Genomic DNA, 25,054 nt, shown 5'->3' with positions numbered 1-25,054 from the left:
TTCCTCACTTTACTAATTAATCACAGGCTTCCTAGTGACTTTATAGTAAGGAGATGAAGCTCAGCTGGAACTATTGATGTGAGGCTATTGGAGCTTCAGAGAAAGGTCTAAGTTGTGTTCCACTCTGTATCATCTTCCTCTTTTAGAGTGTCAGTCGTAATATCTTTCTGGGCACTGGTATGAAATTAGCCATAATTTCAAACTCCTCACCAAGTAAATGAGAGCATTTTTTTATTACTTGCCTAAACTCTTACCACGTGGAAGGCCTCATGCTCGGGCAATGACAAAGGACAACTGTAGGTTTAGAGAAGCTACTTAACCCCCCTCAATCTAGTTGATGTCTTTGGGTACATAGTTTTGAACTGTACTTCATGATTTGAACTAAATGCCTTTTATACAAACACACCTGTTTTCCCAGGAATTTTATAACACTGTGGCAGGAGGGATGGAAGGAGTCTTAGCAAACCCAACTCATATGGTTACATATTCATCACAGCCAGATCTAAAAGTTGCAGGAGTGACAGGCCCAGAGCTTGACATCAGTAATGTGATACTACTTTTTGAATCATTGGATTCTAAAGATGCAAGCAAAACAAAGTCTTCTACCGAGAGTGTATGAAGTTTTTATAATCATAAATTTTAGCCCCTGTTGCTGGACTTTTCTAGAGTGTGCTGAATACACAGTATTATGTTGTTTCACAGCAATATATAACATACCATTTTCTGCCTGTTTGTAGCATAGTGATAGGCTGGGAGAGCTGTAATTTATAATATAGAAGGCTTTTGAGTTAAAAATCTAATTTCCATTCATCTTTGGGAAAGGATTGAAAGCCACTACCAAAACCAAACAATTTTTAGCTGTGCCCTGATTACCAAATTAATTAATAAATAAAATATGAAGGAAATCAGGTGAAAACAGAAAATTGCCTTCAGTACTAGAGAATTTAGCTTGTAAGTAAGGCAAGCATGCTGGCTAATACTGGACCCCTAATTGCACTGAATTAGCTACCCAGGCACTGGTGGCACTGGACTTCCACAGATCTTCCACCTTGAGGTTTGCCCTCTCATATGTAGCTGATGGCCATGGAGGTACAGGCAGCATTGTGCTTCTTGACAGCCTTGACTCCTTATGAGAGGAAAGGCAGGGGAAGGGCTGGTCACTCCCAGTTGCCACTTGAAAATTCTTTGGAGAGAATAGTGGGAAGGCGGTAAGGAATCCAAAGCATATGGAAAGGAATGAATGCCACAAGTGAAGTTGCCCCCCCTTCTCTAACATTGATCCGTGATGATTGCCTTCTTTTCATTCCTATATTAAGCTTTCATATATTGAGAACCCAGAAGATACTAGGAATGTTAGCTGATTGGGATACAAAGATGATTATTGCCTGCTCTCAACAAAGGGGAATTTATGGAAGGGAGCAGCTGGTAAACAGATCATTTGCAGAGGACAGTGCTTGGATAAAGGCGTGCCAGAGTCCTAGGGGTAGACATGGATAAGAGGGGCCTTAGTCCAAGCATGGCCTTTGGGTAAAGATGTTTTGGAGGGGATGAGGTCTTAGCTCTCGAGTAGGAAGGATATGCTGGTGTTTTAAGAGAAGGTCAGACTTTTTTCAGAAAACAAGGGGGACATCCAAAATTGGATTGCCATCAGATTAAGAATTAGAGGCAACATTATTTTCACAAGTCATGTATTTTCTTAGAAACTAAAAGTATAGGGTGGATGGATCCTGTTTATCTGTGTCACTTAATTACAACTCAGCTTTAGTAAGAAACATCATGGCAAAGTATTAGCTGCAGTTGTTCAGCATTCCTACAAGATGTCCCAGTTCTGAGAACTCTTTTTTTCAAAAAGTCTAATTGTATAACTTAGGATAGCCTTTTTGGCCTATGGGTTTGAAATGATTTGCAGTAAAGTAAGATTTCAAAAATTAAAAATAGGAAATCATGTCTGTAGCCTCCCACATTACTGGTTTTTTTGGGGGAGCCTCAACTTCTTTTCTGTAAATGGAAATAATGTGACCACCTCTCCCCACTCTCATGGAGAACAGAGTGACAGATGTGCCAGGTTGGGCTGCAGACAGTTACAAGTCCAGGGCATCGTTTTTAATATCCTTTTACCATGAAGTACAAATGCATCCCTACCTAGAGCAGAGCATGTTTTTCTTAACTGATGAGTTGCCTCTAGCATGAATACTAAACTTTGCAGCTGTGGAAAGAAAAATGAGAGCAAAACAGGTCTGGAAAGTAGAATATGTTTGCCCATGGAACAGATACCATTTTGATGGGGCAAATCCTTACCAATGCCCTAAAAGTCAAGGAAGTGGGGGCGGGGGTGGATAACTGTTGTGCTCTCTCTCAGTGAAAACTTTTATCCTCTGGCTGTGTTTGGAGGCAAAGGATGTCAGGTGTCTTCAGGCTCCCATGCTAAAAACAGAAGGCACAGCCCGTAATACAACTCACTGTGCCTGTGCTCCGTTCCCACTCCTGAGCTACCCCTGCAGTTCACACCCTTTGAGAAGAGCACTGCTTTCATTCATTCAGCAAATGCTTTTTCTGAATTTGTATTCGTTTAGTTTATTATCCGAAAGGCAGAAAGACAAAAAGAGAGTTAGAGAGACCTCCCATCTGCTACTTACTACCTCAATGCCTGTAACAGCCAGGGCACAGCTGTACCAAAACCCAGAGCTGGAAACTTGATCCAAGTCTCCTGTGTGAGTGGCAGGGACCCAAGTACTTGATCATCTGCTGTCTCCTGGCGTGTGCGTTAACAGAAACCTGGAATCAGGGGCCGAGATGGAACTTAACCTGGGATGTGGGCATCCGAAGTGGTGACTTAATCATGCCAATGCCTGCACCTCAATAAATATTTATATCTATTATATATCATTATTAACTGTAGGGGTTAGGATTCAGCAGGAAATAAAAAAGATGAAACCTCTGACCTTATGGAATTTTTGTTCTAGAAGGGAAAAAAAAATCTAGAATGCATGTGTGAACGGTAGGTAGGGTGTATGATGTGGTTACAAAGCTGTAATCTGGGAAGATGAGGCAAGGACATTTGGAAGTGTTAAGAATAGGATACAGCTTTAAAGGTGGTGGGAGAAGGGAAACGTAAGTAAAGCTCAACTGTGACTGCTGTGTTGTTGAGCTGAACAGGATCCTGAAGCAGGATGGAGCCACCACCACCAGGATAGGACAACCTCAGGAGGAGTGGCTTTGCGTGAGGATGGAAATCAGGAGTGTGGGTCCACACAACCTCATGAAAGGGATTTCTTTCTGTCTGAGAGCTGCTACAATGAATGAATACTCCTAAGAGTCCCATAAGCAGCTGCCAAGGAGCAGGAGAAATCTTTCATTAAGTTCAGGTTCTGTTTTTTCTCTGAGAATTCAAGTGCACACTTGCGTATGTTAATTGCGTTGAAATAACAGATTTTTTTTATTTAGCATGTTGAGACAAGCCAGCCTATAGAAATAGACTTTTCCACTGTTTTTCAGAAATATAGCTATCATAGCCTAGAATTACACTGGGAAAAACAAATTGCTTTAGGAGTATTATGGAAGCTGAACATGCATATTCTCCTATTTTAATGAATTAGGAATATATAACTCAATTAAAATGTATAAAGGATTCATTTCTCTATATGACGTCTCAGCTACGAACTTTAAAAAAAGGAAAGCTAGAGTTCCACTAAAATAAAAGCTCATAATAAAGTTAACTGTATTATTTATTTTTATCTTCTAATCAACTCTGTATATACATACATATATAAATTATGTAATTGAATATGAACCTGTTGAACCAAGGACATAACTGATAGGGAATAGCACCTACAAAAACCAAAGGCAAACCTGGAAAACATCCCAAATGTATAAAACGGTTCATGTAAGAGCAGGGAAAAGACTTTATTCAAATAAGTGTATCATAGCAGCTGAGTAACATTCTGGAAGAAATAAAGTTTTTTACATCAAAGTAAGTTTCACCTGGGGGTAAAAATATTATCCATATAACATAAGAAAGTATACAGTAAGTTTTTTCATAGTATTATTGAGGATAGCATAAGTAGCTAAAAAAAAAACTATGAAAAGGTAGTCCAATAAATTCTACTTTATTAGCATCAATAGTTTAGGGGGTAGGCATTTGATTCAATAGTTATGCTGTTGCTTAAGTTGTAGGCATCCCGTGTCCCCGTGTCCAAGTGCCGGTTTCAAGTTCCAGCTACTCTGCGTGGTGATCCAGTTTCCTGCTAATGTGCAGGAGGCACCAGGTGACGACGGATCCCTGCATTCCATGTGGGAGATCTGAGTGGAGTTCCGGGCTCCTGGCTGTAGCAGAGCCAACCCTTTGTAAACATATGAAGAGTAAACCAGCAGATGGAAGTTCCCTCTCTGTTTGCCTTAAAATAAAATGAAAATTAATAATAATTATAATAACAAATAGAAGTATTAATAATTTACTCCAAAAAATCCATAAACAAAATCAAGAGACAAAAAGTAGAGAAAATATTTGAAACAGATGTAAAAAAGCATTAAATTTTCTAATTAATATTTTTAAAGTCAATAAGGAAAAGGTTAATCATCCAGTAGAAAGACAAGAATGTAAATGAGGGGAAAAGAGATCGTTTGAAAGATGTCTCATTCATGCAGTATAAGAGCAATGCAAATTAAGACTTGAATGACAGGACTAGGTTGTGTTTTAGCAAAATAAGCTTCCACTTGTGATGCTCTCGCACCAATTAGAATCCCAATGGCTCTTCTTCTAATTCAGCTTCCCTACTAATGATCTGGGAAAGCAGCCGAGGATGGCCAGAATACTTGGGTCCCTGCCACCAGTGTGAGAGAGTCAGATGGAATTCCTGGCTCCTGGCTTAGGTCTTGCCCACCCCTGGCTGTTGGCAGCCATTTGGGGAGTGAACCAATGGATAAAATCTTTCTCTCTTCTCCCCTCCCCACCACATCGCTCTGCTCTTCAGATAAATGAATAACCACACAATTAAAAGCACTGTGTGTGTAACAGTAATACTTATACCTCAAGCGTTGCAGTGGCCAAAACCACCACTATATGGGAAGGAGGTCAGTCATAAAATCCTTTGCAGTTTTTACAAACCCAGTTCTAAGCTATATTGACCTGAACTTTGGATATAGCAGCAAAAATTCATGGCATTTCTGGTAAAGAATAATAGCCTGTCTCCCGACAGGGGCCGGAATGCATTGTGAGATTCATAGTTTCATTTGCAGCAGCTGTTAATAGGTCACAGGTTCCACTTTAGGAACCCATGGAATGCCAGTGTGCATACACTGTCGTAAGTCATAGTATGTTATAAATAACATTCTATTATGTGTACAGTCTCATTTCTTAGTGTTTAAATTGACAGTGGGAAATTTACAATGAAAACAGTAATGGAAAATGCGGCATTTTGACAACACCTTCCTATTCATTACCTCGTTGCATTTGTTATTAGAAACTGCAGAATTGTTAGCCCTCTGTTGTAGAAGAAACCGATACAAGGCTCAAACTCAGATCTGTTGGACTCAGAATCCAAGTCTTTCTAGTCTGTGAGGATATACATTACATGCTTTTCTTAGTGTAAGTTTTTTAAGAGAATGAGAAAGATGTCTCCTGTCGTAGCGACAGGAGGGATCTTCAAGGAGGGAGAGCCCCAAGGAAATGTTGGAAACACATTTTGAGGTACAATATTGTACAACTTCATTTTTGAAAACCTCAGACACTCCATAAGAGACTTACACATTAATTCAAGAGCGGCACAGGCCTGGGTACACTGGATTAGGTGAAAAAAGCACAGAAAGAAACTAGAGCAGAAGATGAGCACTGCAACCAAGAGTGACAGAAGAAAGGAGACGGGTGGGAAATGACATGCAATTGGGTTATCATAACTCATCCAAATCTCAAGTCAACCTCAGTTTTTTATTACTTCCAATGTCTAAGATGACAGATGGGAGTTAAGATTTTTTTAGACAACTAATAAATGGCTTCGTAGGGAACATGGAAAATACAGAAAATTTTAAGCAAGAAATTTATGTCCTTCCATCATCAGCTGACTTAACATTTAACATTTTGGTCTTAGTTTCTTCATCTTTTATTTTTCTTTCATGCATGCTGATGTCCATATTGTATATGTATTTATTTAAATATATACAAAGATACCTTGAACTGTTGACGGGAAATGGATTAAAGGATAAGGTTTTTTGATGCCAAACAATGTAAAATTCTTGCATGTAGGGGTCTTTTAAAAACTCCTGATGGGGCTGGTACTATTCAGCAGTTGAGACTTCTGTTCTTTTCTCCATTCCAACTTTGTGCTAATGTGCACTCCGGACAGAAGAAAGTGGTGGCTGCAGTACTTGGGTGCTGCCACTTACAAGGAAGACCAGGACTGAGTTCCAGGCTCCTAGTTTCAGCCCAGCCCAGCCTTGGCTGATGTAGGCATTTGGAGAGAGAGCCAATAGATGGAAGATCTCTCTCTGTCTCTTTTTCCATCCTCCTTCTGTCTTTCTCTGCCTTTCTAATAAATAATTTTAATAGTTCATAGAAACCACATATTCTGAAAAACAATGTATGGTTTTCAGAATTTGGGGGCACCAAAAAATAAATTCATTTTAATTTCATTTTCTGTGAACTTTCAAAAGCATGTATGTGTGTGATATGTATGATTGTATACATATATACACAAAATATGATCATATTAGCTAGAATAATTGCATTTAATTATCATCTTACATCTTGCTCATAAAAAAGTAAATGTGATTTTAAACAAACGTTACCTGTTTCTCTACTACATTAATTTTATCCAAACCACTAATTTTATCCAAACTTTAGCACATACTAAGACATATATGTTGTCTTCAACCCTGATTATTTCCATAGGATAGATTTCTGGAATTAGAATTACCAATACAAACAGTGTAGACATTCCTCTTGATACACATTACCAAATTGCTTTACATAAAGGCTGAACCAGTGCATGAGTTATTGCTTATGAGTCTATCAAGCCTTGAGGGATTTGAGTAATTTTTTAATTGTTGGAACAACGATATCTTGCAAATATAATATCCCTGACTGTATTTTGATATTTGTAATCACGTTTGTTTCTATTAATATAATGTAAAGCACAAAGGAATTCTGGGTATTTCCCATCTTATGGGTGAGAGCTTCCCATAGGTCAGTAATTCTAGTAGAAGATCAAACCAGTTCAATCACTGCTTTCTGGTTCTGAAATTTATTTTCTATTGACTACACTGAACTGCCTGAAAAGAAAAAAAAAAAGGATTTAGGATTTCAGGTTTTGTTTGTGTCTATTTTAGCACACATTAGGAAATTACTGGAATGTATGTTAATATAGATTCTCATTCTTTAAGCACTTCATCTGAATATTTTCTAGTTATTTTCCATGTGTATTTTAAATAAAAATCAATCATAATGTATGCACACGGTCAATGCATATATGCAATTTATAACTGGTTTTATTAATTTTATTTCATGTTAGAGTAGGTTGTGGTGATATTAGCCATTATTGTAAAATGCTGTTAATGATGTTAATGATTTCAAAATATCTCACTGCGTGGATGAAGCATTAACTTACAAGCTGGTTCCAATGTGTTGTTCTAATAAATGACAATATCATGAACTTTTTGGAACCTACCTCTATCTTTCCAATATTACCTGAGGATAATTTCCCAGAGGTTGATTCCAGAGTTGTACTCTTCTTTCCTGCAAGGCTGCGGGATCCTCCCAAGGGACAGTGATCCATTGCATTGATCTAAGCTACTTTTATAGGCAAACCCCAGCTGAATACAGGATTTGTTCCTTGTGGTCACTGAATATAACTCACCTGTGCCTCCTCTTGCATAGTGTTGCTTCTGGTCAATAAGTTTGTTCTGTCCATTGAACAACATAACATAAATAATACACATAAAAATAAATGATTATTGAATTTGAATTAGCTGTAATAAATAGAAAGAAAAATACTCATTCTTATCCTTTAGAAAAAGTTTTAGGCAATTTGAATAGATTGTGTACAGAATACATTCATTACAAAAACAAAAATGCCTCCTGTTGAGCAGATTTGGGTAACATAAGGTGAAAACATCTCCAGCTAAAAGTTGTTCTGCTCTCCTCTCTGTGTGCAAAACATAACATAAATTGTCTGGTATATTTCTTTCTGCATATTTTACCCCAAACCCTGATGTCACTTGAGCACCTACCTCCCGAGGATCCTTTATACAAGCAAAAATACCAACAGAGCAAAGCCATCTGGCTACACTGATTCTTTTCCTGATTTTTGTGAACTCTCAGTGCATTAGCTACGTCATGCAAATTGTTGCCATACATGTTGAGTACTGCTAATATATCGAAGGTTGAATTCATTAGCTTTTCAAACAGCTTGTGAGTATGTTATTCCATAATGATTTATGAGTGATAAGGAGTTTTCATTCCATCTCCTTGGTACTGTGGGGTTTTGGTGGTGGTGATGGTAGCTTATTCATAAAGACAGATTTGCAGGGATTGTAGAATGAGGTAACTGACTGCACAGATGTTGATCTCAGGAATGAAAATTCAGTGTGGTAATCTTTTAGATTCCAAACATCTGTAGGAGACCTACAGCATTCATTCACTTGAATGAGGATTTCTGATTCTCTGAATGTGGGGTTGTATGTAAGCAAATGCTGCGTTTTTGGAAAAGGCTTCTAAAGTCTGTGTGTTTCCCCAGCTACGATGATGTTCAGGATGCCAACTCAAGCCCTGCAAACTTGTCAATATTCACAGATTTCTTTGAGGTGGAGGCAGTTCAATTTTCTCCAGCATTCCCTCAGGGCCGTGCAAGACTTAATGTCATTCAGATTCCTGGGTGAGCTCTGTTAGTCAGCCTATGCCCTACAAGTTTCTGTAGTGTTTTGAATGATGCGATTTTTTTCCTTCATAGAACTTTAAAAAAAAAAAAAATAACATGTGATGGTGCAATTGAGACTTGCAGAACTGCTTCAGTTAGGTATAAAGTAAGGTTGCTGTTTCCACTTGCAACTGAATTCTTTTGTATAGTTATCCTCAGTGTCAGGTGTCAGGAATAAACATTTCACAAAACTGCAATTTGAATGCATATGATTCTATTCAAGTCTGTGGTCCCAAACTGACTTTGATTAGTTTTGTCTGTTAACTAGGAGGATCCCAGTAAGTCTATTTGGAATGAAATTGACTTTTGGCTAGTTTTATTTTTAAAGAGACCCTGTAGCCCACCTGAATATGTCTGAATTTCTGAAAGAAAGGAGACCTGTGAAGGTGCACACTGATGACAGAAACAGGAAGGGCTGAGAACAGGAAACTATCTGGTTGCCTTCTTGGGGTTTGCCAAAGGATTTTTGGTACTCTTGTTTATATATTAATTTTTTTCCTCTTACAAGAAAAGTAAGTCAGCAAACTTATGTCCTCCATTTTCAAGCATCCAGGTCTCTTATCTCACTCAGATTTTACTTTCTCTTGCTGTGTGGCCAAATGTAATTCATTGCATCTTTCCTCCTTTCTCCCAGCAGCTCTCCCCACCTCTGTGCCACTGGCTTTAGGATCTGCAGTCCCTCGAGGTCTGTCACCAACACATCACTCTCAGCCAGTCCCAGAGGCGACCCCTACCTCCTTTGTGAAGCTTTCCCTCTCCTTCTGCCAGCTGACACGTGCCTGTCCATCACCAATGACACCAACCCAATGACCCTAGCAATTATATTACTTGTAGGTACTCAGAATTTCATTTTCTATACTGAGCATTCCCCAGCAGACCCTCACATCTTGAGGACAGTGGAGTGTTGTATCTTTCTGCTCCATGTGAAGCCTCGCATATAGTAATTGCTAAAATTATCTTCTGGAGAGAAAGAAAGGGAGAGAGTGAATATGGAGCAGAATGCTGCTCTCTAGGGGTGGGCATTGTGGTGCAGCTAACTGAGCCTCCATTTGGGATGCTCACTTCCCAAATCAGAGAACCAGCTCAAGTCCCAGCTTCTCTGTGTCTGGTGCAAGTTCCTCCCAGCATGCCAGGGAGACACCAGATGATGACTCAAGTGTGTGGATAACCCACCACCCACCTAAGAGACCGAGTTTCTGGATCCTGGTGTTTCTTGGCCCCACCCCAGCTGCTACTGGGGGTTTTAAAATATAAAAATAAATATTATTTTTTCCAGTTTCTCTTCAGTGCACCTCAGAGGTTAAACCTAATGGAGTTTTTAAGGGAAAGGGAATTTTACTAGTTTGCTATAGTTGGAGTCTTTGATTTTTTTAAGGTAGGAAATTATTTCTAAACTTCCTACCAATCTGTGGGCCAGGCTCCCAGGGTTTAAGGGACTTCATTGTCTCTTTAAATAAATTAAGAGTGCCAAATCTCACCTGGTAGCAAAGATGTGACATATGTTCCTGTAGGCCCTAGTCAAGGCCGGAGAGCTTGGCATCATCACTCAGGAGGGGAGCCCAAGAGAAAGCAGGCCCTGTTCCCTCTAGGGGCACCTGTAGACACAGGGAGACATCTTTGTTCTAAGGGCTCTCCTTTCGTGGTAACTTTCTGCCCAGACAGCTGTCTACATTTTCTTCTTGTGCTGCCGTTCTGTGACTACACATAGTTCAGTGGTTGCTGAATTTGAACTAGACATTGAAACTGCCTACTCCTAAAGCAAGCCATACAGACTTACATTTTCTAGTTGGTCAGATTTGAATGATTTTATTGTTAAGGTTTTTATCTTAAATGTCAGCAGGCATGGATATAGGTATTTTAATACTTTAGTATCTTCTTCAGACATACTTTGTCCAAAGATGGGAGACACCAAGCATCTTTATCCAGAGCACCCTGACCATATTCTTTATTTTTATGTGTATTATATATGCATATTATTATATAATTATAATATATAATTTGTATTATAATACACTTATATTGTATGTATATATTAGAATATAATATAATTTGTATTATAATATATAATTTGTGTTATGTATTATTACATAATTATATATATTATACCGGAGACTAGCGCTGGCTCAAGAGCTTGCAAAGGATGCATGAATTGGCGAGAAGAGAGAAGAGGAGGCATGGACCACTATGGCATGATGCTCATAATGGACAACTCAGAAGAGTTGCCTTCTTTATTTATATAAATCATCACAAGCTTTTGCACAACATCCAATTGTTTCATTTTTACTTCATTATAAGAGAATGATTACAAAATCAATCCAAAAAATTATTATTATTTTACTTCAGAGAAAATATTTTCAGCAAGTCATTATTCACTCAAACCTGCAGTCACCTGGCTGAAGCCAGTAACTCCACGGTTGGCAGCGCATGCGGTTACATAGTGACAGGTGGTTTACTTAAATCCAAAATCAGTTTTCACTAAGCATTAACTAACTAATATTACTTAAAATGTCCAGAGTACATAATTAAAAGGAAAGCTCATGAAAGGGATTCATAAAAGCATATAACATGGATTCTTTATTAAATCTTATAATCAATAATGCATTAATTACCATCTCCTTCACTTAGCACTGATTCAATTGTTTTGTTGTTGTTGTTGTTTTGTTAAAGGGCAGTAAAAGTGATCAGGGCAACTCAGCCAATCCATAGAAGGCCTTTACGAGAAACTTCCTTTTATCTTTATAAGCTGTTTCCTTTCCCTAAATAAGAGTGCCAATATAAGGCATAAGTTTTTATAAACTGTTTCCTTTCCCTAAATGTAAGCGCCAACATAAGGTAGAAATTGTAAGCCATTTTGGGGGGAGTTCCCATTTGTCTCCTTTTAGAAGATGTCCCATATCCTTTCTGCTTCTCGTGGTGAAAAACCAAAATGCATCATTTCATGTACTGTAACAGTGCGAGGCACATGGTTAACAAACCCTTTGTACCTCCATGATTGCCATCTGTTCCAAGATATTATCAAGCCATTTCTTAAGGAAAATATTACTTATGTTAGGGCAAGCTTCAAGACAAAGGTGGGCACATAACAAGATGTTTGAAGACATTGTGGGCTCGTACTATTATATGGTTTTAACTGTGTGTCATTGTCTTACGTCACTAAAGATGTTTTTATCATAACATGATTGATTGGTTTGAGGTGTTATACCAGTTACAGGAACCATTTCACGTTTGCACAAAAACAACAACAACACCCTCAGGAGAATTCTATGAAACATCAGAGAGGTGATTGAGGGTCCATACAGTGGGGTGAGGCAGCAATGAAGTGACCAGAGATATTCTGCTGGGCCTTGCCATGCAGTCAGAAACTCCTTGTAGCCTTGCTAACGAAGGAGCAGTGCTCATCACACACCCATGCCATCCGACCCAACTGCATGACTCCCCATGGTATTATATAATAATATATAATCTCTCTCTCTGTATACATATATATACATACAAATATATAGAGAGAATTACAGAGACAGGGAGAGACAGAATCTTCCATCTGTTGCTTCATTCCCCAGATGGCCACAATAGCCAGGGCTGGGCCAGGCAAAAGCCAGGAGCCAAGTACTTCATCTAGATCTGTGGCAGCCAGGACTCAAACCAGTGCCCATATGAGATGGCAGCGTTACATGTGGCAGCTTTACTTGCTATACCACCATGTTCTTAACATCATGCTCAGGATTAATTATTGAGTGAGGTTGTTGCAGATGCAACATTACATCTGGAAATGTCATAATTCCTGTGCCAGATACATCCCATATTCCTTCTTACTCAGGAAAAGAACTAAAGAAATCAACACTGTAAGGAACACCACAACAAGACGTATGCTTGACTTGGCAGGGAGTCAACCACCTTCACTTCTCAGGAGATGCTAGCTGAGCCATCCTAGTTCCAGAGGCCAAGCTGTGAGAGCAGAGCTGATGCATTTCCACCTCCTCCCTCCTTCCCACCCCACGTTCTGTCGTGTTCAGCTTCTTCAGCAGCCCTGTAAACAGGTCGATCTGTGTATAAAGATCCTACCTTACAGGTGGAGGACTTGTATTGCCCAAGTGAAGGATCACAGAACTAACAACACCTGTGAGATGAGGTTGGGCAACACAGAAAAATATTATTTCTGGATATGAGACCAGATTTGGTTTTGGGATTTTGATACTGCTGTGTTGATGGCCAAACTAAGACTTTGATAATGTGAGAAACTCAATTAGAGAGAGGAAACATCTGTTGAGATTAGCGCAAATAACACTGGTAGAGCCTCTTGCATGAATGTTCCTCCATAATGTTAGGAAAATGGCCCCTAGCAATGCTACTAGTGTAGAAGAAAATTACTGCTAAAAAAGCAAACACTTGCTATTTCACAAGCAGCCAAATAATGAATAATTTGATTTCTAACAAAATGCTTGCCACAGTGACTTTGAAATGAGATTATATGACCAGATTGGTTTTCGTATTGACTTTATCAAAAAGTCATCAAGAATTCCTGAATCTCTCCTCCAGAATTCTCAACATGTCTCTAGGAATCTCTGCAAGAAATCATCTTCTGAATTTCATGCCCAAAGCTTTTCCTGTGGCATTTGATTATTGCTGTTGTAAATAAGACAAGAATTATAATTAAGAAAGAGATGAATGTGATGTAATATTATAGTAAGCACAGTTGTGTGTAATTAATTACCATACTGCCCCTTTACTTGATTTTATATTCATTTTCAAAGCTCTTAACTTTGCATGCATAATTGATTCCCTATGGTGTATGTGGTTGCTTTTAATGTTTAAAAATATTTAAGATTTTTTTAGGAATTATTTATTCATTTGAAAGGCAGAGTGACAGAGAGCCAGAGATCCTTCACCTTCTGGTTCTCTGCCCAAAATTACATCCACACTTGGAACTGGGCCAGGCTGAAGCCAGGAGCCAGGACCTCCATCAGTATCCTCCATGTGGGTGATGCTCTACTGCTTCCAGAGGACATCAACAGGAAACTGGATCAAAGTAGCAAGATCTCAAATCAGTCCTGCAGTACAGGGTGCAAATAATCCAAGAGTCTGTTAAACCCACTGCTCCAAAACATCCACTGCTGTAGTTGTTTCAGTATACAGTTTCACTTGAGATTTTGTTCATCAGTGTGACTCCCTTATTCCACTGTTTCTTTGGAAAATTTAACTTTAGCTTTGATATTGTTTCTGAGCCAACATCCTGTCATAGGTGATCCCCTGGACTGTTCTAGCTGTAGTCTTGGAAAATGAGATAGGATTACTTGTTTCCTTTCCTTCTTTTCTCCATGGCCTTGAATTTTCCCATGAAATAGCTTCCAACAGAATAAGTTTCTCTGGGCACCATTTATCCCATCCTATGATCTGAGCACCCCCAATGCGCAGTTTTATAGATATAGTATCCACCACCACACACACACACACATCTTTGAAATGCAAAGTATTCTCTCATCATTGCTCTCTTTTGGGGGAAAAAAGAACAGAAGACTGTAACATTCTTAGAAACACCTGAGAACATTCGTTACAGATCTTCATAGTGTTCTGAAACTGACACTGTGAGATGTCCTTTGATTGGAGGAGAGAAAATGCCTGTTAGCCTCAGAGCAGTTTGAGGTACCTAAAAATTTTTTCTGTGCAAAACATCTTTTCAGAGGGCAACATTTACATCAAGCAAAATAGAGAGTGGGGTACAATACAAATATTTTACCAAATTTAATTACCTTTTTCTGATCCACAGTATATACACTTAAATGAAGTAATGTGATTGTGAATGATGTCACCAGGATGGTAAAAGTGTAATTAGGAGGGATGGCCATTTGACCTAATGATTAATATACTTACATCTTATATCAGAATTTCTGGGTTTAATACCCAGCTGTAGCTTCTTCCTACCCATACGGACCCTGGGAGGTAGCAGTGGTGGATCAAGTTATTAGGTCCTGAAGCATGTGAGAGACCAAAATTGGGTTCTCAGACACCCAGCTTCATGCTGGTTCAGCCCCAGCCATTGTGAGCATTGAGAAGTGAGCCAGTGGGTAGGAGGGCTGTCTCTGAAATTGTACTTCTTCTCTGTGATAAGCATTAGTCCAATATACACCATTTTCCTGGGATATCAAACCGAGAACCCGCATTGTCTGCCATCAGTTATTTAAACGGAAAACTTTCTTCATTCATCTTTGTGCGTTCTAACCTACCTACTACTTACATACGGATGAGCCCTGCCTCCCTAACTACCCATGGGCCCAGTAGGTTATCTCATTTCCTAGCTCCCTTCTCATCCCCACACCATGTTCTAGGAATAGATGAATGCAATACCAGGGGAATCACCGTCTTTCACTTGTCATTTGCTGTTCATACTTCATATCCAACTATATTGGCATATCAAAGTAAAGTCAGAGACTGAAAGAAGCAGAAATAACAAAATTCTATTGAGCCTCTTACAAGAAAGTAAATGACCTGCATGCCTGTTGAGTGCAGGAAACATTGAATGGCTGAATTCAGAGATGTTTCTCAAATCTGTTCAAGTTAGTCTGATATAGGGTGGACCAAGGAGCAAATCAGTGGTCAGGTTGCTAAATGATACAACAGATCAAACACTTGAGATCATTTTGTATAAAATCATCACTGGGTAAATCCTCTTAGGGAAAAAAGACTTTTACAACAGAAATCTCATGGGAATACTTCAGAGGCCCCACCTGGTCATCCTTTGCTGACTGTGGTTTACACTGTCACATGTACATCCATGTGTCCAACACAGATCTGTGTGGGTGGCGTAGCCCTTATCAAAGACCACCAAGAGCAATGGGGCTAGATTGGTGGAAATTTTATTCCTAAAAATGTTTTACAAGGAAAATGCAAACTGTGAGCAGTATTATCAAAAGAGAAAAATCAAAGTTTGAGAAGCAGATAACTATCATTAAAAAAATTATGGTAGGAATTCAGTGTTGTTCCCTCAGTTGTCTGTGTTTTTAAAAATGCAAATAGGAGCCTATTGCGGAGCCTAGCACTGTAACCGAGTGACTCAGTCCTCGCCTTGCACCTGCCAGGATCCATATGGGCACCAATTTGTTACCCAGCAGCGCCACTTCCCATCCAGCTCCCTGCTTGTGGCCTGGGAAAGCATTCAGGGATGCCCCCAAAGCCTTGGGACTCTGCACCAGCATGGGAGACCCAGCCTTTGTGGTCACTTGGGGAGTGAATTCAGCAGACATATCTTCCTCTCTGTCTCTCCTCATCTCTGTAAATCTGACTTTTCAATAAAAATAAATAAATCTTTTTTTAAAAAAAATTGTATATCCATTTTTTCATTCTTTTTTTAAGACTTATTTGTTTGAAAGGGTGACAGCAACGGAGGAAGAAAGACAGAGATGTTCTGTCTACTGGTTCACTGCTCAAATGCCTATAATACCTGGAGCTGGGCTGAAACCAGGAGCCAGGATCTCTAGCCAGGTCTGCCTCCTGGGTGGTAGGGACGCAAATATTTGAACCATCATCTGCTACTGCCCCCACACATTAGCAGGAAGGTGGATCAGAAGCACAGAATAGCCTAGACTGGAACCAAACACTTGAGTATGCAGTATTGGCTGATCTGCCACTTAAGCTACTATGCCACAACACCCTCCTCGCTTTTCTATTCAATGGTTCCTAGGATTAGTACCAAAATTTAGGCTTCTTATAATTGCTGTTGAGATACTTGAGATTATTTTAAGCAATAATAAAAAGGTTCTATTACAAAGAAAGAATGTGAATTAATTCTTGGGTCTTGCAGTAATGACATGACTTGCAGGATGCCAAAATCTGAAAGGTAACTTTGGGCTTGTGAGCCAATGAAACACCAACACCAGTGAATTGTTTCTCTAGCAAAACTCTCAAATACAAACATGAAAACCAACAACCAAGTGCCCAAGTACTGTAGACAGGACAGTAATCTCAAGTGTGACACCTGAGGTCCCAGTGTGAAATCTTGGTTTACGTGGGCCTTGAAAGTTGTACCTGAACAGAAAGATCTTGGATGGGAAGGTTACAAATGTTCTTATTTAAGCCTATGTTGTGTGCTGTACAGTTTCTAGACTCTTCACTGGGCCTGTTCTTACATGGATTTCCACCTGCCTCCTGGAGAAACCTACGGGGTTAAACTTAAGTTAAAACTCCTCCTGTAAAGCTTCCACTGTCCTGTGGAGTAGTAGAGGCCTAGCTCATAATTTGCAGGAGTGTAACAATGTGAAAAACAAAGCTTAACATGAACTGCTTTCTTCCCTCTCCTAGCTAATTCCTTTCTCCCCCGCTCTAAAGGCTAGGACATCTCTTTCTGATCCGAGTTCCTGTTTAATATAGCAGGTATACTTTGCAAACATCCTGCATGCTCTGATTTGTATGAGAGAAGGAGAAAGCTCATCTGAGCACCAATTTGACTTTGTTGTATTCTAGTAATCCCTAAAAGCCAACCTCTCCCCTTCCCCATCCACCCCACCCTTTAGAAGCTGTCTGAAATCCTCTGGCCAGCCAGATCCCTCCGCTAGCTACAGTGTCTGCACATTTCCTTGTTAATCAGCTGCCTAGGCTCAGAGACTGTGTGTTTTGGTGTTGTTTGTGTGTGCAATCTCATGCCGCTTCCTGAACGCATGTGTCCCTTCCCTTCACAGCCTACTCGACACCCAGCACCTCCCCCGCAAACCGATTCGTCAGTGTTGGACCACGGGATCCAAGCTTTGTAAATATCCCTCAACAGACACAGGTGGGCCGCTCTCATCTTTTCTGTATGTGGTGCAGCTTGTTTTATTCAGCAGGTGCATTTTAACTTGTCTCTGGGCACAAGCCGCCTTTCCCAGCCTTTCTTCAACCCCTTTACTCTTGACCTCATCCCTCCCCACCCTTCAGCTAAGTTTCCATAGAACACGTTGCCTGGGTTCTTTTTGTTTTTGTTTTGTTTTGTTTTGTTTTGTTTGTTGCTTCTTGTGTTGAAGGAATAGAGCAGAGTTGCTTTTAGAATAGCAAAGGAAGGTCCCTAGGGCTCCATAGCGCGCTCCCTCTTCTACAGTATGCAGCATTTCTGATACAAGCAGACAGAAGAGGGCCCCTACAGATCCTGCAGAGAAATATCTGGTTACCAGGAGTGCATGCTGGGAGTGGAAGGGACCAGCCACTCCTCTGCTCATTAGAGGGTCCCCAGGAACCTGGCAAGCTTTCTAACAGAAAAAGGAAAGAAAGGCCTTATGGACCTGATTAAGTTGCTGATGTTGATCCAGAAATAGAGAAAGTTAGTTAGTAGGGACTGCTGGCCCCAGGGGTGCATGGTGCAAGGAGGGCGCAGTATAGTGTGTGACTGAAATGTGGCTTTCGCGGCAGGCAATTGAGGGAAGAGTCTGCCGGGATATCTGGAGGTTGTCTGTCAATAGACAGTTGCATTTTGCACTGGAATAGGTAAAGGAGAAAAGGTCTCTTACAAAAAAGTTTTGGGGATGGCTGCTGCGCATCCAGACAAAATGAAAGGCTTTGGGGGGCGGGGGAGAAGTTCAAGTGTAGCATGTGCCATGGAATTTGGAGGCATCCGAGATGAAATTAGAGTCAAATTCCAAGAGCAACCACTCTCTGATTTCCTAAGTAGCACACAGCCATGCGTTATCATCATTGACACAAAGCATTTTCTCCAAGGCTGTCAGTGCCGCGTTTGGAAGAATTCTCTGAGCAATTCCGTGCAGAGGCCTGGTGTGTAATCTGCAGGCGCCTGATCTATAACTATTCATCTGTTTGTCAGGCAATGGCCAGGGGCTTAGGAGCAGCAAAAATCTGCCTTCCTAGGTCCATTTGTACCCCCCCTCCCCTTTAGTTTATTACTATGTCGACAGCATAGGTTAACCTGCAGTGCCTCTGAAGCCTTCCTTGGGGTCACAGAAAGTACAGCCTGGGCCAGCAGGCAGCTGGGAGGAGCTGGGGAGCTGAGCTGGGAGGGAGGAGGTTAACTCTTGCATTTCCCACTTTGGTTTCTCAAACTGGCTCCCCTTGAGCATCTGGGAGGAAGCTGTTCTTCAATACCTCCCGTAAGCTCCTCTCTGTTATTTATTCTCTCACACCTTCAAATATTCCAGTCCATTCCTAGTGAATTGGAAGTCGCATAACTACCTCGAAATCTTGAAAGTAAAAGAACAGAGTTGAATCTTGCGTGTTTGGCTTCTTTGTTTGAGCACCACGCCAGAGGGAGACCTGCAGGACCATGACTCCCTCCTGGATGACTGCCTTTCTTTTCTCAAAGCCCTGAACAACCACCCTGCTTTACTAACAACCTGAAGAAAGCAACTTGGGAATGTCTGTCTGCACTTTCCATGGTACCTTCCATGGAAAATGTGATCCACAGCCCCAAATCACGCGTGGTGTTCCATTCCGTTTATTTCTCTACAGTCAAGTTGAGTTATATTCCAATATAACTTTGTTTCACAAACACCCGATTTAATGCAGAAACTGAGAATTCATGATGCTGACCACAAAAATTCAATTCTTAAAAGTCCAGATTTTCCATGCATCTGCATGAATGATGTCATGTAGGCCCAGTATTGGCATCTGGAACTGAATTTTTCTGATTTCCGTTAAATATCTGGCATTGTGAGGACAATGTGGTGAGTGTTCCTTCCACAGGGACACCTGCCATGTTTGGCCTTAAAAAAAAAAACCATTCTCAATTGTTTTGTGAGAAACTACACTAATGGAATTGTCAGTTTCTTTTTTAGAAAATATCCTGAGGTAAAAGTTATATGCAGTAAATGTTTTAGTTGTAACAGATAGGTACAGGCTTTTAAAGAAACTATTGTCTGTAGCCATTTAAAGTGTTGGATCTATAAAAACATAGATAACAACATTCATGCTATACACTGAAAAATAAGTTCCCTTTCAAGAGGGCTTTTTTCAGAATATGTTCTTAAAAAACAACTGAAATTTTAAAAGCGTAATTTGATCTGTAAGTTAACAATTTCCTACACCAGCTTGCATTTTTCTATATTGATACTTTTGCTACAAGACATGAACTTGGCATTAATTGAGTTACAAGAAAAGTTTTCTAGAAAAACAGATTTGGCCTTCTGGCTATGGAGAAGTAACAGCCTGAGAAGACACCAAATAGCTACTTGCAATTTCTGTGTGCTGGAAAAAATATCCTGCACACATACACGAAAGCAAACAGGGAATAAATTGCCTTCCTTGACCCAGTTCCCATGGAAAATTCTGCATGCCTAAACGTGAGATCATCCTATAGAAGACTAGATGTGGTCTCTGTGTGCTCTGCCAGGTGGGAGAAGAACAAGTGCTTTATTTTTTTAAGTAGACAGTTTCCAGTTTATCATAAGACATCTTCCCCCATCTCTCTCGCTCTCTCTCAAGATTTACTTATTTTATTTATTTATTATTTTACTTATTCTCTTTTATTTACTTATTCTCTTTATTTATTCTCTTTGCAGACAGAAAGAGAGAGGGAAAAGAAAGAGAGAGGGAAGGAGTGAGGAAGGAGAGAGAGGACATTTTCCATCCACTGATTGACTCCCAATTGGCTGCAATGGCCCAAATTGGACCAAGCCAAAGCCAGGGACTGCATCCAGGTCTCTCACATGGGTGCCATGGGTCCAAGCACTGGGCCATCTCTTGCTGCTCTTCTCAGTTGATTAACAAGGAGCTGGATTGGAAGTACAACAACTGGGACATAAACCAGTGCCCGTTTGAGATGCCAGCATCACTCTGCAGAGTTGTTTAAATTGGTATAAGTTTATGTTTTACAAAATGTGAAGATGGTTGATGATTCTCTGGGTTAATATCAGGTAGCAGTTCCTCATCCCTGGGTACTAGTACGTGTGGAAAGTCATGAGTGGTTTCCTCGTTTGTCTCCCCCCTTCCACCAGAAACAACAAGAAGAAATAGCAAATTTGGAAGCAGTGAGTATACCCAATTTTCCCTAAACCTTGATTCTTCCCACCCTGATCCACCATGTAATCATCATTTTAAAAAAATAAAATCTATTTAAATAAGTAAATAATTTAGCAGTGATTGCTGCACAGCAAGATTACAGAATACCACTAAAATGTACATTTAAATGCTTAAGCTGTTAAATTTTACATTCCACGTATTTCACCATCATTTTAAGAATGCAGCTGTAGGGCTGATGCTATGGTGCAGCAAGTTAAACCTCCTGCAACAGTTGCATACCACATGAACACTAGTTTCAGTCCCATCTGCTCCACTTCCTATCCAGCTGCCTGCTAATGTACCTGGGAAAGCGCCCAGAGGATTGCCTAAGTCCTTGAGCCTCTGCACCTACGTGGGAGTCTTGGAAGAAGCTCCTGCCTCCTGGCCCCTGGCTTTAGCCTGTTCAAACCTTGGCTATTGTGGCCATCTTAATGGATGGAAGATTATCTATCTATCTATCTATTTATCTATCTGTCTGTCTGTCTATCTACCTCTGGTTCTTGCTTTTCACTCTTTAACTCTGTCTTTCAAATAAATAAGTCTTTAAAAATAAGAGAATGTAGTGGTGGGCATTTGGTACAGCATTTAAGATGCGCTCGAAGCGCCCGTATCCTGTATGGGTACCTGGGTTCAGGGCCTGTCTCTGCTTTTAAATCCAGCTTTCTGCTAATGCATGGCAACAAGTGCTTGATTCACTGGATCCTACTTGAAAAATATGGATTGTGTCCCTGTCTTCTGGACTTGTTCAGCCTGTGTCCAGCCATGGCTGTTACAGGCATCTGGGGAGCGAAGCAGTAAATGGGAGAGCTCTCTACTCTCTCTGAAATATGTATTTTTAAAATAAGTAAATAAAATGTATTTTATTTGTAAAATATAAATATTTTATAAGTAAATAAAATATAATCATTAGATCAATTTGAAGATCATTTTATCTATTAAAATACTTACAAACCAGTCAGTAAGAGTAGACTGCTTATTAAGCAAAGCCACAGAACTCGCAGGCTGAGTGCTGAGAGCAGCATTAGTTCTCATGCCCGGCACATAGTGGGTACTGTGTATATGTTGATTGCATAGGCATTATTCATACAAAAGCTCAAAATGATGGGTTTTTCTTGTAACAGTTTTAATACATTATAATTGTAGAAGATACAGATGATAAAAATAATAATCCATACACTGTTTCTCTGAATGTAAATATGTTCCAAATATGAGCTCACAGTGTACACACTGTTTGGTAACCTGCAGTTTCTTCCCCTTATTAATATATTATGGCCTTCTTTCCATGTAAATTGGAAAAATTGAATATTAGCTTTTATTGCACCTCTTCATCATCCGTGATGATTGGTCAGGAGAGACAACATGGATAATTGAGAGCCATTTTTCCTCTTCTCTCCCTTCCTCCAGAGAATTCCCCATTTCACTAAGGCAGCATTGCCTTCTCTGCGGCTGTGCCTTCAGCTGGTTTTCTTTCAGCCAGTCTTCCACATGCGTTGTGTCTCTCAGTCTAGATTTTGAACACACCTGCCAAGTTATCTGTCCTGTCCTTTGGCCTCACTTGTCTGCTCCTATCATCTGCCTCTCATTTACCTCCTCCATATCATGCTTCTCCGTGACTGTAAGAGGCAGCCAGCCACAGCAGCCTTCAGGACACACAGCTATTTGGAGAAAAGATGACCCCTCCTCTCACCAAGACTCTTATTTTTCAGCATTCAACAAATAGATGTCTCTGGGGCAAAATTTACTCCCCGTTAGACACTATTAACATGTCCTGCACACCCACTGAATGATATAATCAGATAACAGAGAATATGCCATTGTCTCAAATAGCAGAAAGCCAAGGGCCATTGTAATTGTGTCTTCTAATTTAATCTGATCTCTGCCAAGGAGGGTCTGTATTAAGAGGCTTTTATTTAGAGAAGAAAAGTTAATATTTCATCATCAGGTAATATATAGAAATACCAGTTCCCACACAGGAGAACTATACAAAGAGCTCATTTTGATTCAGGTTCTGGTTTAATCAGAATGCTCAAATAAAATGCTTAACCTGCAGGACTCCAGTGAGAACTAATTCTTTAAAATGAAAAGTGAGTGCAAATAATATTAAAACAGACATTTTTCTCCCTACTCCCATGTCTGTCACTGTTCTGCATCAACAGAATCATGGTTTCTGAAGTGCTTTTTCAGACCAGCTTACTATTGGGGCAGTTAGAAGAATCACATGGCATGGCATGGGCCTGATTTGCTGGAAAATGGAACAAATGCTATAACCTTTGCTTATTAAAACATTTAGTTGCCTAACTCCCAGTTAGTATAACTGCCTTGGCCTCCTGATACTTACAAAAACATATACACTAAACTCACTCTTCTCTCTACTGGAAACCAGCCGATGTGGAGAAGACCCTGCATAGCTAAAATGTGGGTATGACATCCCTTGTCCCTGCCCACGACACTGAGTTTTGATGACTGTGCAGAGGAAGCCAGGAAGGTTAAACATGGAGGCCATTTTGCCATTCTGTATGTCATATCCTTGAAGCTTTGCTTCAGAAACCAAAACTTAGACAATCTGCAAAACTCATCAGAAGCTCTTCTCTTCATATTTAATTGTCTATATCCTCAACATGTACACACTTTAGGGAATAGCAACTCTCTTCAGGTTACTCAGGTTACAACCTCTGCAGGTTGCTTAGTCTCACAGAGGAATTGGGCATAAGGAAATCATAGTGACAGCAACAGCATTGATAATGCAATGTGAGAGTGGTACTATAAGATTTGCCTAACAGGTTGTAAGACTGCAGAGCTGGGTATAAGAATGCTGCCAAAAGTGGTAAGGTAGAAGTGGTCAGTTTCTCTGCTAACTTTGGTCGTCTGATCATATGTTTTGTGTACTTACTGTGCCCCTACCCACCAAACAGTAGATAAAGTGATAGCCTGTTCAGTTCTGTCTCCTCTGGAACAAATAAAATTAGAATCTTTTCCTCCTGCAGAAGATCAGCCAATCACTCTCTCACCCAAGAAATTTCCCCTCCTGTTGTAATGCCCTCACTCATCACCCAGGCTCACTCACTGGAGATTATATTTCAAGGAGTAAAGGCGTTCCCTGCTGCTGCCCACCCTGATGGGAGCTGTGTGTCAGAGGTCAGTACCACCCAGAAGTTCAAGGACCTGCTAGAGATTTATAAGTCAAGAAACCCCATCCACCTTCAAGTTAGAATTGGATTTGAACATTTTAGTTGTGGATCCACTCAACAGAGAGCTCTCAAGACTCCGGAAAAATGACAGATGGTATTTCTTTTGCTGCAGACCAGGTTCTGTGGCCACCCTTGCTGCAATACTCAGCAACCTCTGAGGTTGCTGCTGTCATTTCTGTTTCACAGATGAGAAACCTGAACTTTGAGCAGAGTAATCACATCCAGTGGTAATTGATGTAGTTGAGCTCTGAAACCATGTCTCGAAAACTCCTCTGGGTCTCCAATACAGTGCCATCTGCATCCCTAAGTGCTTCCAGTGAAAGACTATTGATCATTTTGTCTTTAAGAGGGGCTAAGATCAACTCATACTCCTGTGTCAGAGAATCAGAAGCTCTGAAGTTAGACCCAGTGCTCCCAGGTCTCAAAGGGAGTGGTGTTGAACTTGGTTTTTCTACAGATTGGCCCCAGTTTCCTGTCAGTTCATGTATCTTAAAAATCAAGTCTGGGCACTGTCTCATCCTGCCTGGGAAAGAGATCTGTGTGAGTGACGTCTGCCTCTGCGGGGACAGAGTCTGGGGAGCAGAGCCGCTCAGATCCTGGGCTTTAGGTTCAGATCTTGGCTGAAGCTTTAGTCCATCACTTTGAAGCAGGAAGCAAGCCTCATTTTTTGGTGTTGTTGATTTATTTCTTTTTCTTGGTAATTCAGTTTTTCTAGCCTGGTTCATTAACTGTTGAATATTGATAAGTACACATATAGAGATATGAGTACATATATTCATATACCTAACTATTCACATATTTATTGTGAGCTGAATGCTTCATGCTTTCTAACCATTCAACAAATGATAGCTTTCATAGTCTGATAACTGAATTCAATTGAACAATTTCTGAAGCACAGAGTGTTTTTCCAGTTTATCTTCAGTGCAACTCTTTGAAGAACTAGAGGTGTTACTGCTGTTGTACCCACAGTGCAGACTTTTAAATGGGGTT

The 25,054-nt window shown here is 40.2% G+C and overlaps 1 protein-coding gene across 6 annotated transcripts in view; it reads left to right on the top strand.

Annotated features, from left to right (window-relative positions):
* The window catches only part of NFIA (nuclear factor I A), a 589,215-nt gene that overhangs the window by 534,959 nt on the left and 29,202 nt on the right, over positions 1 to 25,054 (top strand). For 4 of the 6 annotated variants that reach the window (XM_040978451.1, XM_040978450.1, XM_040978449.1 and 1 more), the window contains one exon: positions 17,576 to 17,667. The exons of the other annotated variants lie outside the window; for them this stretch is intronic. In XM_040978451.1, the coding sequence (XP_040834385.1) occupies positions 17,576 to 17,667 (92 nt within the window). The remainder of the gene's footprint in view (positions 1 to 17,575; positions 17,668 to 25,054) is intronic. 6 annotated transcript variants of the gene reach the window in all.

This window comes from Ochotona curzoniae, unplaced genomic scaffold (assembly GCF_017591425.1).
Source record: "Ochotona curzoniae isolate NIBS_2020 unplaced genomic scaffold, NIBS_Ocur_1.0 contig_291, whole genome shotgun sequence".
Lineage (NCBI taxonomy): Eukaryota > Metazoa > Chordata > Mammalia > Lagomorpha > Ochotonidae > Ochotona > Ochotona curzoniae.
The sequence above is the reverse complement of the archived record's forward strand: the minus strand, read 5'-3'. Positions and strand labels throughout refer to the sequence as shown.